The sequence below is a fragment of the Chlorocebus sabaeus genome, chromosome 7, assembly GCF_047675955.1.
Source record: "Chlorocebus sabaeus isolate Y175 chromosome 7, mChlSab1.0.hap1, whole genome shotgun sequence".
Taxonomy (NCBI): Eukaryota; Metazoa; Chordata; class Mammalia; order Primates; family Cercopithecidae; genus Chlorocebus; species Chlorocebus sabaeus.
In genome coordinates, this window is record NC_132910.1 from 97,290,923 (window position 1) to 97,309,094 (window position 18,172).

The 18,172-nt window shown below is 38.7% G+C and overlaps 1 protein-coding gene and 1 long non-coding RNA gene across 7 annotated transcripts in view; one reads left to right on the forward strand and one right to left on the reverse strand.

Moving 5' to 3' along the window:
• The window catches only part of SLC10A7 (solute carrier family 10 member 7), a 255,660-nt gene extending 243,692 nt beyond the window's left edge, over positions 1–11,968 (reverse strand). For 2 of the 6 annotated variants that reach the window (XM_073017660.1, XM_007999927.3), the window contains exons 1-2: positions 11,622–11,967; positions 6,987–7,069 (exon numbers count right to left, since the gene is read on the reverse strand). In XM_073017660.1, coding sequence (XP_072873761.1) covers positions 6,987–7,069; positions 11,622–11,721 — 183 coding nt within the window. In that variant the 5' untranslated portion in view covers positions 11,722–11,967. Of the gene's footprint in view, positions 1–6,986; positions 7,070–11,621 lie in introns of all 6 variants that reach the window. The other 4 variants (XM_073017661.1, XM_007999928.3, XM_037992719.2 and 1 more) reach the window with 2 other exon arrangements.
• A 439-nt stretch (positions 11,969–12,407) lies between these two features.
• On the forward strand, positions 12,408–16,861 carry LOC140712037 (uncharacterized). The gene is made up of 3 exons (XR_012093472.1): positions 12,408–12,614; positions 13,014–13,119; positions 16,253–16,861. It is a non-coding gene; the product is annotated as an uncharacterized lncRNA (long non-coding RNA).
• The last annotated feature ends 1,311 nt before the right edge of the window (positions 16,862–18,172 follow it).

Here is an 18,172-nt window from a genome sequence, read left to right on the forward strand (position 1 = left end):
TACTTATGAAGGCTATAAAGTATTTTTGTTTAAAATTTCTTAATTTTTTCTTTCTTTTTTTTTTTTTTTTGGAGACAGTTTTTGCTGGTTGCCCAGACTAGATTGCAGTGGCAAGATCTTGGCTCACTGCAACCTCCACCTCCCGGGTTCAAGGAATTCTCCCGCCTCCTGAGTAGTTTGAACTACAGGTGCCCGCCACTACCACGCCCCCCCCCCCCCACTAATTTTTGTATTTTTAGTAGGATGGGGTTTCACCCTGTTGGGCAGGATGGTCTCAGTCTCCTGACCTCATGATTCGCTCCCCTTGGCCTCCCAAAGTGCTGGAATTACAGGCATGAGCCACCGTGCCCGGCCTAAAATTTCTTTTTTTTTTTTTTTTTTTTTTTTTTTTTTTGAGACGGAGTCTCGCTTTGTCGCCTGGGCTGGGGTGCAGTGGCCGGATCTCAGCTCACTGCAAGCTCCGCCTCCCGGGTTCATGCCATTCTCCTGCCTCAGCCTCCCGTGTAGCTGGGACTACAGGCGCCCGCCACCTCGACCGGCTATTTTTTGTATTTTTTTTTTTGGAAAGACGGGGTTTCACCGTGTTAGCCAGGATGGTCTCGATTAACTATTCTTTTCTAATTTCTTTACAACACACAATAAGCCCTAACAAATCAGATGTGTAAAATTCTGGACCAGGACTAAGCCAACTATACTTTATACTAGCATAGATTTGGGGATTGTTGAACAACATACATGTATGTTTACCTATATAAAATAATATTTTCAAAAAAACCTTAATAAGGTCTATCACATTTCAACCAAATACAGTAATTAACCTCTATGCGTTGCACCAAGGCTTTAAGTCCTCGATTTGGCAAGATGTTACTGAATCTACAAATTAATACTTTAAAAAACATTTCCCTCAATGATAGTCTCTAATTCCAAATGGCATTTTCTTCCACAATCTACACTAGATTCTTTGTTAACATTAACAGAATATCAGCTTTATGCCATAATCTGAGCTTGTCACTTTACATGTTATCTCACTTAATCCTCACAAGAACCTAATTAAGTAAATACTATTATCCCTGTTTTACCGATGAAGAAATTGAAGTTGAGAGTTACTATATGGTGAATATCAGAATTAAATTTTCTCGCATGCTAGCAAACCCATGCCTGCTTCTCCCAATGCTACCCCAAGAGGAGAAAAAAATGCACATTAAACATAACAAACCAGGCACACGTTACGAGTTTGACACCTAAAAAAAGGATAATTAGTTAACCTCTGGGATTCAAATAGATATAAACTAACAATATTTGCATTTGAGTTTATATTGTGTTGAAATAAAAACAAAATGGAAAACTAAAATAAAATTGGAAAGTGCTAGAAAAACTATAGTCCTTTAAAACAAGCAAGTGATCATTAAAGCATATTCAACTATGCCAGACAGTCACTGGTTGTAAGTATAGAACTGCAGTGGCCCCTTTGTTCAGGTAAGATGTTCAAGAGATCCTCAGCCTCAGAGACATTAGCCAAAGTTTATCAGTTTAATCAACAGTACATTAATGCAGACTAATTCGCTCATCACCACATTCTGAGATTAGTCTCATCACTTCCCACTGTCTATCTCCCTGTGTGGAGATACACACAGCAGTTCCTTCCTGTTAGGTCACAAGACATCCCTAAATGACATCCAAAGAATTTCTGGCAATGTAATTTAGGACCACTAGAAAACACTCAGCCTACCAGAAGTCACATTAGGTCCTGGGATCAGACCTAAGAGAAAGCAAGCCATCCTTACAGTGAATCAGAATTCTTAGAGCTCCACTCCAGAGAAAACTTGAGCACCAGCAGTTTCAGAGTATTCATTCTCAACAGCCTTGAAGCCAAATCTCACTTAAATATACTCAGAGGCATTTGGTAAACACTAAACAAATAGTAGTATTTTTATATTTTAAAATACCATAATGAAATGATTAGCCAGAATACACTAAGACATTTTTGCATATACTTTTTTTTTTCTTTTCTTTTTTTGAGACGGAGTTTCGCTCTTGTCATCCAGACTGGAGTGCAGTGGTGCGATCTCGGCTCACTGCAATCACTGCCTCCTGAGTTCAAGTGATTCTCCTGCCTCCACCTCCCAAGTAGCTGGGATTACAGGCACCCACCACCACACCCGGCTAATTTTTGTATTTTGAGTAGAGATAGGGTTTTGCCATGTTACCCAGGCTTGTCTGGAACTCCTGACTTCAGGTGATCCACCCGCCTCAGCCTCCCCAAGTGCTGGGATTACAGGCATGAGCCACCGTGCCCAGACTGCATATACTTCTGATAGGAATAAAAAATGGCATAACTTTTCTGAAAATTAATGTGGTAATACATATCAAGGACTATATAATTCATATTCTTGGACCCCAGAATTTTATGACTAGGAATTTATCCTAAAGATATAAAAAGTGATTGTAAATATTTATACACAAAATTGATCATCACAATGTTATTTATTAGAGCAAAATCTGGAAACAAATGTCCAAAAATAGGAGAATCATTTAAAAAGTTAAAATCTAATTGGATTGTTATGAGCTATTAAATACCCTGTTGATGAGAATGCAGGTGTACAGAATCTCTCCCCTACTTTATCAATAGGTGTATAAATTGGCATAACCTATAGAGAGCACAACCTGGCAATTCATTCCTTCATTTAAGTAATACTTACTGAGCACCTGGTACCATTCTAGGTACTTGGAATATCTGTTACAACTTAAACTACATATATCATTTGACCTAGCAATTCCACTTCTAGGAATTTATCCTTCACATATGTTTCCAAATATAGGAAATAATATATTTTTAGGTTATCCTTTGCAACATGTTTGTAATAGCAAAACCTTGTAAATTAACTAAATGTTCATCAATAGAGGACAACAAAAATACATCATGACACAACCATACAACAGAATACTATTTGGTGTACAAAAAAAATGGGGTTCTTTATGTGTTTAGATGAAACAATGTACCAGATACGTTTTTTAAGTAAAATAAGTTAAGGTGCCAAACAGTATGAAATCTGTAGGGGGGTAGAATACACATGTGTATGTTTCACATGGAATATCTCTGGAAAGGTACACAGAAATTGTTAACATTGTCTGTCTCCAGAGAAGAAAACTGGATAGTTGGTGGAAGAGTGAAAAAAAAAGACACATATCTTTATACCTTTTAATTCTGAACTATGTGAATAAATCATATGTTCATAAGAGTAAATAAACATTTTTGTTATAATATAGAAAGAAAATTTAAATAATATTAAATTATGTTCAAGGTAGATAATGTTACATGAAAAGAATAGGATAAGATTACATGTGTATATGTGTATAGGTCCACAATATGGGTATAAACATACTTACATTCACATACAATTTTATTTTTAAAATATTATGCATATAAAACATATTTTTTAAAAAGGACTAAAAAATGGATGTTAATAGTTAATAGTAGTTATTTTTAATCTTTCTAATCTTTCTACAATAAGTAAATACCACTTTTATTACAACAGAAACAAGTTATAAAAACTAAAATGTGCTCAGAAAATACTGCTGACCTAATAAATGATAATTAGAAATTGCCACTGCATCAGGATGATGATACAGTAAAGAACCGAGCAAAACGAGTCACAACAGCCAACCATGTTGGCTCATAAGGGGCCTCTTAACAATAGGAAAGTGCTTCTAAGAAAGATTTTCAAGACTTTCACAAAATCCCAGAGTCATATATTTTTCCATATCTTCTTCATAAAACCATAAAGATAAAACAAGATAATAACAGAAAAGAACAAGCAAGTAAACCCTGTAAATCCTAAAATAGTTATTATTTCATACATACCCATGTAGAATTTTGGGCCACATAGTCAAATAAGTGCCATCATGAATAATCAAAAAGTTGGCTCTGCATCATAGTTTGTTTATTCACATGTAATATAGGTCAAAATTCATTAAAATAAACTTAAGAAGACACTCCACATCATGTACTGATTGTACCAGAGTCTCACTGACAGCATCAAGCATTGCTTAAAACCAGGGCTCTGATTGGGACACAGAAATATTTTCATTAGACACCGATTTATCTTGTAACCCTTCATCTGACCATTTCATTCATTTGCTGAGAGTCAGGCTCATAGCTCTGGGCTTGAAACAAACAGCATAAGTCTAAAGTTTAGAGTTTGCTATATTTGCTTTTCTGCTAATAGGATAAAAAATAATAATTTTTACAGAAAAATAAAGAAAAACTTGCATCGTCTGCCCTACTCAGGACCTTTTTTCAGCCCCTGAGTCTCCTGCTCACATTTGTTTCTATCCCCAGCACCATGCCTTGTAGCCATAAGCACTTAATTGATATTTGTTTAAACAAATTCACCCTGCCACAGTTGGCTAAGAAACAAATCCTCCGAAACTACAGGTTTGAAGTGAACTAAATATGAATTTTAAATGTGACCATATTTCACTTCAATACAACAAAATTTCAAAAAACTAGAAATTAATAGTCATAAAACTGAAGACTCAGCATTGCATTAGTACAGCGTCCTTTATAATTTTAACGAATTAGTAAAATAAATTTTAGAATACATGTCATTAAATCAATGTATGAGTCATACAAGAAATGTTCAGTATAAATCAAACTTGAATGGGACCAACACAAATGCTTCCAAATAAACTCAAATCAATAATAATTCACTGTCTCCCGTGTGCAAAAATGAACTATTTTAGGACCTAATAAGATATGCAAATCGTAATCCCCACTGAAATGAATTTAGGATTACTAACTAGTAAACAAATATGACTGCTACCTCCTAAGTTACAAGTTACCCATGAAATTAGCAGGGTTTAGAAGTGGTTTAATATTACACAATGATACAATCTAGGACATCTTAAGTTAAATGGCTTTTGAAAATGACTTAATGTTGTATTCGTTTGAAAAGGGCTTTTCATGGAAGAAATGGCTCTGCTGCTTAGATACCACGATAAAGCACGAGATAATGGCATTTCATTAGATCCAAATTAGCTGGATGACTCTGAAGGTTTCTTAGGTGCTTACAAAAGAAGTCAGTCCTTAGAGAAATGCTGACAGCTGTGACATTCTTCCTTCTTCAACTCCTTCATCCCATAAAGTTATCTGCTTCACAGAATCGCATTAAGAAGCTAAGGAGTGAGAGAAATCAAGTCGCTTTCTGGATTTCCCATGGCACAAATAACAGCTGTAGCCATTAAGCAGCCACCAGGGGACATAGAGCAACATCCCAAGTAAAGGACTTGGGTTAGAAAGCTGCTCCATAAAGAGCATTTGCCAAGGTCAGCAGGAAGACTTCCAAACAAGACCAGTCCAACATTATGGTAGTGGCAAATATCTTTCTGTATCACTGTGCCCCACATTTGAGAACCAATATTAGAACTCATATGTTGACAGAACAAAAGTCTGTGCCCTGTAAGTAGTAATCATGGTCCTCTCATATCAATATTGTTTACCAAAATTGGAATTTGACATACTAGGAAATCTCATCCCGTGTCAGTTATTTTCAGAAGAGCAAGTAATCACAGAAAATATTTACAATTCTTGAGACACAATTTATCAGTTATAGACACTACACAATGATCCTATGTATATGAAAAAATACCCCAATGAGGCCGGGCATGGTGGCTTACGCCTGTAATCGCAACACTTTGGGAGGCTGAAGTGGGTGAATTATTTGAGGTCAGGAGGTTGAGACCAGCCTGGCCAATGTAGTGAAACCCCATCTCTATTAAAAATACAAAAATTAGCCAGGCATGGTGGTGGGTACCTGTAGTCCCAGCTATTTGGGAGGCTGAGACAGGAGAATCACTTGAACCCAGGAGGTGGAGGTTGCAGTGAGCTGAGATGGCACTACTGCCCTCCAGCCTGGGCAACAGAGTGAGATTCTGTCTCAAAAAAAAAAAAAAAAATGAAAAGATTTATACCAACCTGATGGCTATAGAATACATAAATTTAGTAAAGTCATATTTTTTCCATGTTGCTACTAGGGTGGTCTAAGAAGGAAATAACTAAATTTAGTCTTCATTCAAATCACACTTAAAATAAATAAAGGTAAGACATGATGCTGGACCAGACTTTTAATTTTTAAAGCCATTTCCAAAAACAAAAAAAACCTTCTTATAGTGAGATATTCCCATCTACATAAGAACAGGATGTTAGAATGATAGTTTTATGTAATTTCTTCAAGAGCAAATGGGTATTTTCTCCTCTCTCATTTTCTTCCATTGTAAGTCAAAAGAGAATCATAAATTCTACTCTTCCTCTCTCACAAGTAAATGTAAAAATGTCTGGATTTCTTTACTTCCAAGAGAATCTCATGTTTGGTGAAACCTGAATCAGTAAATAACATTACATATATATGGGTATGCTGTGTGTGTGTGTGGATCTCTGTGTGTGTATATATATACACACACACACACGTGTCAAATGAAAAACACCAATATTTCTCTTAAAACATCTATTAATATTTAATAGATATGCTAAGGAACAGTAAGCTTTTCTAAATAAAAATTAGTTAAGTTATGATAAATTAAGCATTATTTGAATAGCATGAGTCCTAGGAACCAAAGATGATCCACAAAAGTTATGGAAACCAAACTGAACATCAACAGCTCAAATGTGCCCAGGCATAGTAGGTACCACTGTAGTTACCACCATAAGCTGAGGTAGAACTAAAGTAGATGCTTCAGTTCAGCTGTCATATTAAAAACACACTCATTATAACCACATCCTCAGGACCCATACTGCTCAACTGTACAGCTTTTATAATGCATGTATGTAGGAATGAAACACAAGTCCTTTGCCGACCAAGTTATCTTCTGCTACAGTGAATCCTTCAGATTATAGCTATAAATAGCTTTACCAAAGGACTCTGAAATTTAAGGTAAGTACAAATTAAATTTTTCTCCCTGCTTTTCATGTATCCCATAAATGACAGTACCTCTGTTTTCAATGACAGTCCACTGTTAAAGAATATTGTTGCAACAGCAATGTAGGATACAGTTATTTCTGGCTTCAGTGGTCCTAAAAAGAGAAAAATGAGTTATTGTTAGAAAAGAATTTCAATAGATAACTTGGCACAAAAGAAGAATCTATTTGTTCACGCCTGTAATCCCAACACTTTAGGAGGCCGAGGCAAGTAGATCACTTGAGGCCAGGAGTTCAAGACCAGACTGGCCAACATGGCAAAACCCAGTCTCTGCTAAAAATACAAAAATTAGCCTGACATGGTGATGCATGCCTGTAATCCCAGCTCCTTGGGAGGCTGAGTGGGAGGATTACCTGAGCCCAGGAGGCAGAGGTTGCAGTGAGACGAGATCACACCATTGCACTACAGCCTGGGCAACAAAGCAAGACTCTGTTTCAAAATAATAATAATAATAATAATCTACTGAAGGACAACAAATGGTACTTTAGATATCAGTGTCACCCCTAGTGTCCTACTGTCCCAACAGAGGTAAGCATTTGTGTGATACAGCCTAACTCCAGAGAGCATTTTCCAGAGGGCAAGGACCATGGCTGTCTTGCTCAGCACAGTATCTTCAGACCAGAAGAATAAAGCAGCACACAGGAGAGCACGTAAGCAACATCCCTCAATACAGGTCCTAATTATATCTATCATGGTATCAGCGCTTATATAACAATCAAAATACCCCCGAACCCAAAGAAGAGTATCAACGGAAGAGGTTCCCTTCTCTTTAGCAAATATTATTTCATTTCTTCTAGGATACCAGAAACAAAAGCTTTTAATCACACACGTATTCAGTTCTGCCCAAGAGTATTCATTCTACAAATACTTACTAAGAACTTGCCATGTGAATGAGATAATGCATATAAAGTACTCAATAATATATTGCTATGACTGTAATTATTATTAAATTATGCTAGGCCCTAGAGATACGTGGTGACCCAGCCAGGCTTGATCCCTGCCTTCCAGGAAATCCTCTCTGGAGTTAGGATGGCAGCATTCAAATGTGTTAACACTGTGAGAACAATAGTTAAAAGTATCATTTGTGAGTTGATATAAGTATCATTTGTGACATGTCCACAATTGGCTTGAAGACCTAATGTGCTAACAAAGAACAACATTCTTTCAAAAAATGCAGTCCTGAGAAAATGACATTTTATACCTGTATACCAATGGTTCTCCAGCAGTGGCAATCTTGCCCTCCATGGACATTTGGCAATGTTTAGAAATGTTTTTTGGTTGTCATAACTTGGGGGATAGGATGTGCTACTAACATCTACTGGGTAGAGACCAAGAATTCTATTAAACATCTTGGAAGCCATAGAACAGCCCCTCCAACAACAAAAATTATCATGTTCAAAATGTCAATGTGCCAAAGCTGAGAAATCTTAGTATATGGCAACATTTAAAAAAATCTAAGATCATCTCATATATGCCATTCTATTCAGTCCTCTTGTACTAGATTGAATAGTGTCCCCCACTCCCAAAATTCATGCCCACCCAGAACCTGTGAATGTGACTTTTTTGGAAATAGGGTCTTTGCAGATGTAATCAAGTTAAGATGAGGTATTATTGGATTAGGAGGATCATTAATCCAATAACCGGTATTCTTAAAAGATGGAAATTTGGACACAGACACATGCACAGGGAAGACAGCCATGTGGTGACAGAGGTGGAGAGTGGAGTTATATTGCCACAATCCAAGGAATGGCTGGCAACCACCACAAGCTAGAAGATGCAAAGGATTCTTTCCCAGATGTCCTTTGGAGAACATCTTGACCTCAGACTTCTGGCCTCTAGAACTGTGAGAGAATAAATTTCTGTTGTATTGAGCCACCTGGTTCATGGTAATTAGTTGTGGCAGCCCTAAGAAACTAATACACTCACTTAGGCAAAACAACAGGACAACAATCATGGCTCCTCCATAGCCTGAAACTCTCTACTTGCTCGATATATGGACAGAAGACCAAGCTCAGGAAAAAACAACACATATATATAATATAATATAAATATTATATAACATAATATATAATAATAAAGTCTTCATATATAACATAACATAAATACATTATGTATATAACATATTTTATATATTATGTATATAACATATTTTTTATATATGTTATATATATTAGATAATGTTATATACATAATATATAATATACATAATATTTCAAGGCCCCTCTGAGAGAGAATATATATTATACATAATATATTATACATAATATATGATAATATATTATACATAATATATTATACATAATATATGATAATATATTATACATAATATATATCATAATATATTATATTATTTAACATAATATACAATATTTTATATATAGAGAGAGAGAGGACCTACTATGTCTTAGGCATTTGTAGTACAACAATGAATAAAAGAAAGATTTCCTCAAACCCTGTAATACATTATGTAATATGCCTGGCATTTACACAAATCATTTTGCTGAGATCTGAGAAAAGGGAGGGAAAGGGAGAAGGCAAGTGCAAAAGGCATTACATTTGGGGGCAGTGAAGGCTGTTCCAAAACTTTTACAAAGAGGTACATTATCTTTACACTTGTGAGTGAATCTGTCTCAGCAGCTCACACAAGCAATATTTCTTCAGCAGCTAAGCAGGGTGATTCAGGAGCAGACTTTAAAGTCAAGGAATCTGGCTTGCTTGAGAAGTAGAAGTTTCCCAGAAATTTTAAATACCCTGGTCTCCAATAGTTTCTCTTCCCTAAGCTAGCTACCTTAACCTAGAGAGAATCACCTGGCATCAAGCTTCAGTATCTTCAACTGTAAAAGAAGCATGTTGGCTTAAAACACTTTAAATGTTACCCTCTCACTCTTAACATTCTATTGTAATTAAACAAAGGAATGAATTATCCTACATTAAAGACATAAGGACTAGTGAAAATGGGAAACGGCATTTCTATGATACAATAATGTACCAAAATGTTAATAAGCAGTCTACGGAACACATAAGTTTGCAGAATCTATCTCATACATGCCACTGCAGAAAAGCCCCACGGAAATGATTCAGCATTCAACACCTTTCTTCCCACAGAATATTTGGGAATGTAAGGTAAAAGATATTTTGCCAAATTTAGCCCCTGCAGATTTAAAGTTAAAGATCATACATCCTCTGTAGTTTCATCTCAAAACTGAGCAAATAAGAGATCTAACACCAGAAGCGATACCTAGTGAAGTGTGCATTGCAGATCATGCACAGGTACTCTAAGTCTTACTATTCATTTAGCTCCAGGGATGGGGGGGGTCTTCATTTGACAGACCCGATATTCACAAGAGTTTCCCAAAAGTTCACAGAGCAGCGGTGTTAAAGAAGAACCTATTACCATCAATCAGAGGGAGAAATCACCAGGAATAACTGCTTTATTCTCATAGCTACATATTCTACACATTTTGTTCTTAGTTGAATACAAAAGAACAAAATTTTAAAACAAACAAAAAAGCCTTCATCTCCACAATTTTGGTTTAAATAATTGCTTTTAAAATGTTCCCGGAAGCTACTTCTAAACAGAGTAATGGGGTGGAGGTTAAGGGGAGAAGGGACCACTACTGTTCTCCTGAGAGATCATTTCATTCACTTCCATCATGTTTTAACAAAAAAATACAAATAACTTTAAATATCCTCCTGAGCGCTTCCTACTATGAAAGATTGTGCCTGTTCACCTCGGTCCTTATTTGCTCCGGTTGCATGAGTTAGGTATTAAACCTGTCAATAAGCTTGGAAACTGACAAACAAGGTCAAAAAGACAAGCGAATTGAATAAATTCAAGTAATGTTTATGAAAAGTAGGACAAGATTGTCTAAAGGTATTGGGGGGTGGGGCATAAAAAAAACTAATATTTCTAATGTTCCCACCAGTGCCCATCACCTCCAGTACAAAACTCCCACTATTCAGAGATCTAAGTATGCTTTCAGTCCATCTACATTTCCTTGCCAAAGCACACACTACATTACACATAGTCTAACAGTCTGTATCTGTTAGACTGCTAGTATAGCAACTGAATCCCGGCAGCACACGGAAGTAGTGCCCTGTAATGAAAGAGTGCAACGTGTCAGTCGGCTTGGGAGTTTCTGGAGTGCTAGCAACTACAGCAAATCATCACTCTTCAACATGTGGGCCATAAAATCTGAGTTGGGGGCGGTGGTGTCCTTTTTTCTTGTTTTTCCTCCACTTTTTTTTTTAACGTGGGGGCGGGGAGGACTCAAAAGTAGATTCGATAATGAGGTCCACTCCAAGATAGATACTGAACTCTTAGCAACCTAGATTCTCTTGGGATAGGATGCTACTTTGAAGGCAAGAGGAGTAAGTTTCATTCTCTGTAACCTCACTTCTTGACACTGAGGATAGTCATTGTTTGTCTACGGAAAAGGCTACCTGCGCTCAAATTCCTTTGCCCCGTTCCTAATTACAAGTTCCCTCTGGGATTGGTAAATTAGATAATCAGCAAAAGGGCCAAAGGCTGGTCAGTGCCCCTGAAATTGGCAAGCGCTTGCAATGAGGGTTGCCCCACCTTTCCAAGACTAACAAATTAGTTCTGAAGTGGGACCGCGGTGGAGTCAGTAGAGGTGCAGCACTTACCCCCATTCACCCCTATGGACGGCTCCAGTTTAGCTCCGGCGATCGCCAGCACTATTCCGACCATGAACCAGTCTTTCCTCATTCTCTCCAGCAGCCTCATATTTGTTAGGGTGGGTGGGTTTTGTTTATTTGTTTGGCTTTTTTTCTTTTCAAGCTCCGATCACCTAATCCCTGGAGCGTCTCCACACTTTCCTTGGTCCCTCCAGACATGCAGCAGAGCTGGTCAAATTGCCAGTTGTAAACTAAAGACCTGGGGGTTGCTCCGGCGGCTTTGAGGAAGGTTGGGAGTAGTAGTATCCAGTGACAGGAAAGTCTCACTGAGCGCCGCCATCACTACCACGCGCCTTCGAATACACGCGCACAAACGCCCCCAGCGCCTCCGGCCGCGGGCTCGCAGGTGCAGATGCTTTGAAAGGAAGAACTTGGACCAGGCCGACAAACGTGGGCAATCGGGCAAGGGAGACTGACGGCCGGATGGGGCTAACAAACCCACCGCTGCCGAGACCTGCGGAACTTTCTAAATGACAAGGGGTCAGGGAGAGCGTCGTAAGGCGCCACAGCCAGCAAGCTTCACTGATTGTCCTTCTCTAACAAACCTTTAGGCACAGCCACCCACGTTTCTGGAGCATATCTCCATGGAGAGCCTCTCTTTTGCTGTGCCATGACTCCGCGGGCAGGGCTGACGTGTGTTTGGGGCAAGGGATTTCTCCGTTGGAGCTGCGACAGCGGGATGCAAGTCTGGCGACGCGCTTCTTCGAGACATTACGGCGCTTCCACGACGCCAGCGCTGACGTGTGCCCGGGCGGGAGGGGAGGCCACTGGATATGCGAGTTCCCAGCCTGAGCTGCCGGAGTTAGAGGTGTCCGCGCGGGAAAGTGGCTCGCTGGTGGGCGGGGAGCCTTACTCCTGGCGGTGGGTTGAAAATCCCGCGCCGGGCAGACGCCCACGTTTGCTGAACCCCGGCTTGCTGGCGTTGGCTGCAACCCAAGGAAGGTGGGCCGGACCTCGCCAGGTCGCTCGCCTGCGGGTGGGCATTTGGCCCGGATCCCCTTCCCTCCGCGGCCCACACCTGTCTCCGGGACTGGGGAGGACTGCAGGGATCGGGGCAGATTTGCCTTTGCGGGCGAGAGTGAGAGTTCAAGTCTTCCCACCAACCAAGCTACTCGCGGGCGAAGTGGGGTCTGCGCTGGCAAGCCCCTGGGCGTGCGGGTGCCCGCTCTGGCTCAACCCCAGGGCTGACCTACCCAAGCCACAGGAAAACTCTGGGAAGAGGGTCGGGGATTCCAAAGCGGAGGTGGTGGGGGATTGAGTCTGAGAGGTTGGGGAGTCCTACCTTCCCTTGCCACGAGTGCTAGTTCTGTCTTCCAGTTTCTTCCTTGAAATGTCTTGTAGCAACCAGTGACATTGATGGTTTCATGAATGGACTTCCTACCGGTAGACCCTGCAAGAGCATGAACTCCTCTGTATCATTCAACCAGATGAAGAAAGAAAGAAAAAAGTATGTGACGTTTTCAAATAACCTGGCATCTGCCACTTTAATGCTTAAAAATAGAACTTAAGGTTTGGAAGAGATTGTTTCGTGATGCCAGACTTTAATTCTGAATTTATTCAAAGCTGAAAAGACACTCGTCGTGTCATTTCCTCTATTTAATTCAGCTTTGTCTTGATGGCACGACTTCCAGAAACTAAGCCACTTTAAGAGTTGTGCTCCCAGTTGTAGGTTACACAGTACCAAGTGTCATCTAATTATACATCAGGCAACATGAAAAAAAAATTAATCTCAAGATAAAAAGAACTTAACGGGGAGACATAGATGACATTAAACAGTTTACTCTGAAAAGAGACAGGTACATGAAATATGATAAAATTTGATGTTAATTGTCAGGCAGGCAGAAGATAAGTGAAGATAAATGAAAGATAGTTTACAACATAATTATTTTCTTATAGTAATTTCTTAGTAGGTTAAAGAGTCATACGTCTCAGTCATTGAAGGCATAGCTTCATATTAAAACATCATTAAACATTAAGTTTACAGAAATTGAGCTGTTTTAACTTTACAGCTGTTCACAAATTATTTACTAAGACCTCTTTGATCTGTTTAGAGCAGAATCTAACTCAGAGATTTTTTTGTTTTGTTTTTAATGGCACTTAAAGGAAAAGAATATAAGGTACTGTGAATTATATTCTCTTAAGGCCTGTGTTTGTTTGCTGTGGATGCTGAAACAAATACTCGAACTTGGATGCCTTCAAAAAGCAGAAATTTATTATCTCACTAGTTCTAGAGGACAGAAGTCCAAAATCAAGATTTTGGCAGAGCCATACTCCCTCTGAAGGCTCTAGGGGAAAGTCCTTCCTTGCCTTTTCTAGTTTCTGGTGGTGCCTTCCTTGGCTGCTAGCTACAGTGCTCCAATCTCTGCCACTGCTTTCACATCACATTCTCCTCTGTATTTTTTTTCTAGCGGCCACGTTCTTCTAGTCTCTGCATCCATCTTCACATTGCACCTCCTCTTCTGTGCATCTTTTATAAAGACACTTGTCATTGGATTTAGAGCCTACCCAGATAATCCAAAATGATCTCTCAAGATCCTTAGCTCAATCACAGTAGTCCCCCCTTATTCTGGAAGGATATGTTCCAAGAACCTTAGGTAGATGCCTGAAACTGCTGGTTGTACTGAACCCTATCTATATATGCTATGGTATTTTTTCCTATACATACATCCCTATGATAATTTTTGGTTTATATATTAGGCACAGTAGGAGATGAACAAATAATTAATACAGTCAGGCATCGCTTAACCACTGGGTTACCTTCTGAGAAATGCATGGTTAGGTGATTTCATCATTATAGAAACATCATAGAGTATACTTACACAAACCTACATAATATAGTGTACAACACACCTAGACTATATAGTATAGCCTGTTGCTCCTAGGCTGCAAACCTATACAGCATATTACTATACTGAATACTGTAGGCAGTTGCAACACAGTGGTATTTGTGTATCTGAGCATATCTAAACACAGAAAAAGTATAGTACAATTACAGTATAAGAGGTTTTTTTTTAATGGAGTCAGACGTGGTGGTGTGTGCCGCTAGTCCCAGCTACTTCGAGAGGGTGAGATGGGAGACTCACTTGAATCCAGGAGTTTGAGGCCAGTCTGAGTAACATAACAAGATTCCATTTCTTTAGAAAAAACACAGTATACCTGTATAGAGCACTTACTATGAATGGAACCTGTAGGACTGGAAGTTGCCCTGGGTGGGTCAGTGAGTGAGTGGTGAAAGAATGTTAAGGCCTAGGACATTACACTATTGTAGACTTTATAAATACTATACTTGGGCTACATTTAATTTAACAGTAGTTTTTAAATTCAGTAATAGATCTTAACTTACTATAACTTTTAACTTTATAAACTTTTTAATTTTTTGACTTTTTGACTTTTGTTACAGCACTTAGCTTAAAACACATTGTATAGCTGTCCAAAATATTTTCTTTATATTTTATTCTATAAGCTTTTTCTATTTACATTTTTGTTTTTACTTTTCTAAACTTTTTTTGAAAAACTAAGGCACACGTTTTGGCCTAGGCCTCACATGATCAGGATCATCAATATCACTGTCTTCTACCTCCACATCTTGTCCCTGTAGAAGGTCTTTAGGAGCAGTAACCTCTGTAGAGCTGTCATCTTATATGATAACAATGCCTTCTTCCAGAATATCTCCTGAAGGACCTGCCTCAGTCTCTTTGGGAGATATTGCTCTTTTCAGAAATATGTCTATGGTGTTTTGCTTGATTTATTTTTTTCATCATAGATTTGCATAAATAATGTGTTGCATTATGATATTACAAATGACATTTTCACTAGATAATAGGAATTTTTCAGCTTCATTATAGTTCTTTTTTTTTTTTTTTTTTTTAAGAAAACGGGTCTCACTCTGTTGCACAAGCCTGAATGCAGTGGTGTGATCATAGCTCACTGCAGTCTTGAGCTCCTGGGCTCAAGCGATCCCGTGTCAGCTTCCCAAGTAGCTGGGACCGCAGGCACACACCACCACACCCAGCAGCTTCATTATAGTCTTATGGGAGCACTGTCTTGACCAGAACATCGTATGTAGCACATGACTAATAAAATAGAACAATTAAGTTTAAAAAAATAGGGAGATTACTTGAACACAAGCAGTGTGACACCACAGCAGTATCTGGTAACCAAGATGGCTACTAAGTGACTAAGGGAAGGTAGTGTCTACAGCATGGATATGCTGGACAAAGGATGAATTTATGTCCTGGACAGTGCAAGATTTTATCACACTACTCAGAACAGCTTACAACCTAAAACTCATGAATTGTTTATTTCTGGAATTTTCTACTTAATAATTTTGGATTGTGGTTGATGCAGGTAACTGAATCATGGATAGCGAAACTGAAGATAAGAGGGGACTGTACATTTGTATATATGCTTTTCCAAATTAGGTAACTGTACTCTGTGGAATAGTGTCTCCCAAAGACTCATGTTTTCCTAGAACATCAGAATTGGACCTTAGTTAGCAATCAGGTCTTTGCAGATATAAATAAGATGAGGTTATGCTGGATTAAGGTGGATCCTAAATCCAGTGACTGGTATCCTTATAGGAATGTCATGTGGGGACACAGGAGAGACACAAAGAGGACAGCCCATGTGAAGATGGAAGCAGAGATTAGAGTGATGTGTCAGCAAGCCACGGAACGCCAAGGATTTCCAGCAACCATGAGAAACTAGGAGAGAGGCATGGAATAGCTTTTTTTCTCAGTGCTTCTAGAGCAACAAACCCTGCTGACACCTCAATTTTAGACTTCTGGCCTTCTGAACTGTGAGAAAATAAATGTTGGTTATCCTAAGCCATTCAGTTTGCAGAACTTCGTTATAGTACCTGGAGAAATAAATACAGTAGCATTCACAGCTTCCAGGATTTTTATGTGAATTTGCCTTTGATGTGGCTGCCATTCATCCCACTATAAGACCCATCTCTGCCTTCTCTCTCTTCCAATACTCTCTTCATTCACTCTTCTATCTCCTCGTTTTTTTCTGTCATTTTTTTCTTTCCACTGCTTCTCACCTTAGTTTTTTTTCTTTACCTCTGCCATTTCACCAGTCAGCATCCCAACCAAAATGGACACATAAAAGTAAAATTCTTTAAAAGACACACAATAAACTTTGCTTACTCAATAAATACTAAATTTGTTTATTGAACACATATCTGATGTGCCCTTCACTGTATGCCAGGCATGTGTCAGATGCTGAGCATTCAATGGTGAGCCAAAAAAAAAAAAAGACACAAAACTTTCCTTCATAGAGCTTATGATCTAGTGCAGGAAACAGATGCAAACAACTTGTGGTTTGTGGAAGGAAAATCACAGGGTGTTGAGAATAGTGTAGATTGGAGAAAGCAGGCATCCCTGATGTCTGAAAAGTGAAGAAACGTGAGTTGCTCAGGCAAGGAAGAACTTGACACTTCATGGAATTTAAAGACCAGTGTAACTAGACCAGTCAGTGAGGGGAGAGTGATAGGAGAAAGATGGAAACCTGGGTAGAGTGCAGACCATATGAGACCTCTCATGTTGCAGTGAGGGATTTATTAAAAGCTAGAAAGTCACAGAAGGATTTTAAGCTACCAAGTGTCATGCTCGGTCTTGCTGAAAGGATTATTTTAGAAGCAGTCTCTGGACAAATAGTTCGGGAAGTGACTAAGTCAATGGAGCTGGAAAAGGCAATTAGCATAAAAACTATTAAACAGGAAAAATAAACTACCGGTCACCTGTAGGGGAATAGAAAGGAAGTCGAAAATGACTCCTAGGAATTTGTTTGGCAGATAGGTGCTGGTGCCCTTGTTTTAGCTGACAAATCTACAAAGTAGATTTGGGAAATCGATCTAAAAATCAGTTTTATATATCTGGAATTCAGGGTTGACTGGAGTGTGTCAATAAAGCTGTCCGGAAGGCAGGCAAAATGAGAGTTCCATCTCTTGAGAATGGAGAGTTGGCTCAAACTGTAGCTCTGGGATTCTTCAAAAACAGATTATGGAAGCCATAGGCATTAATGCAGTAGATATCTATTTTCTAAACTTTGTTACTTACACAAACTACTTGATTTCTTGGAATGTGGTTCATTTACTTATTCATAATATGGATGAATGATTAATTTTACCAAAAAGGTACGGGTACACCTATGCCTGCTCTCATAGAGTTTATGTTTGATAAAATGGTGATAGGAATTCTATCTCATTGGGCTAATGAAAAGATTAAATGGAATAGTATATATCCATTATCTTGCATGGAATAAATGCTTACTCATTCATGGAATAAATGCTTACTTACCTATTCAGCAGATATTGAGCTCCTGCTGTGTAGTAGGCACTAGTCTAAATAGTGGGGTTATAAGGAAATAGAAGAGACAGAGTTTCAGCTTTCCTTGTGTGTTCTAGTAATAATAACATAAAGAAAAAGGTGGCAAGAAGTGACAAGTGCCATGATGAAAATAAAGCAAGGTCATGTGATAGAGTAACAAGGGGGCTA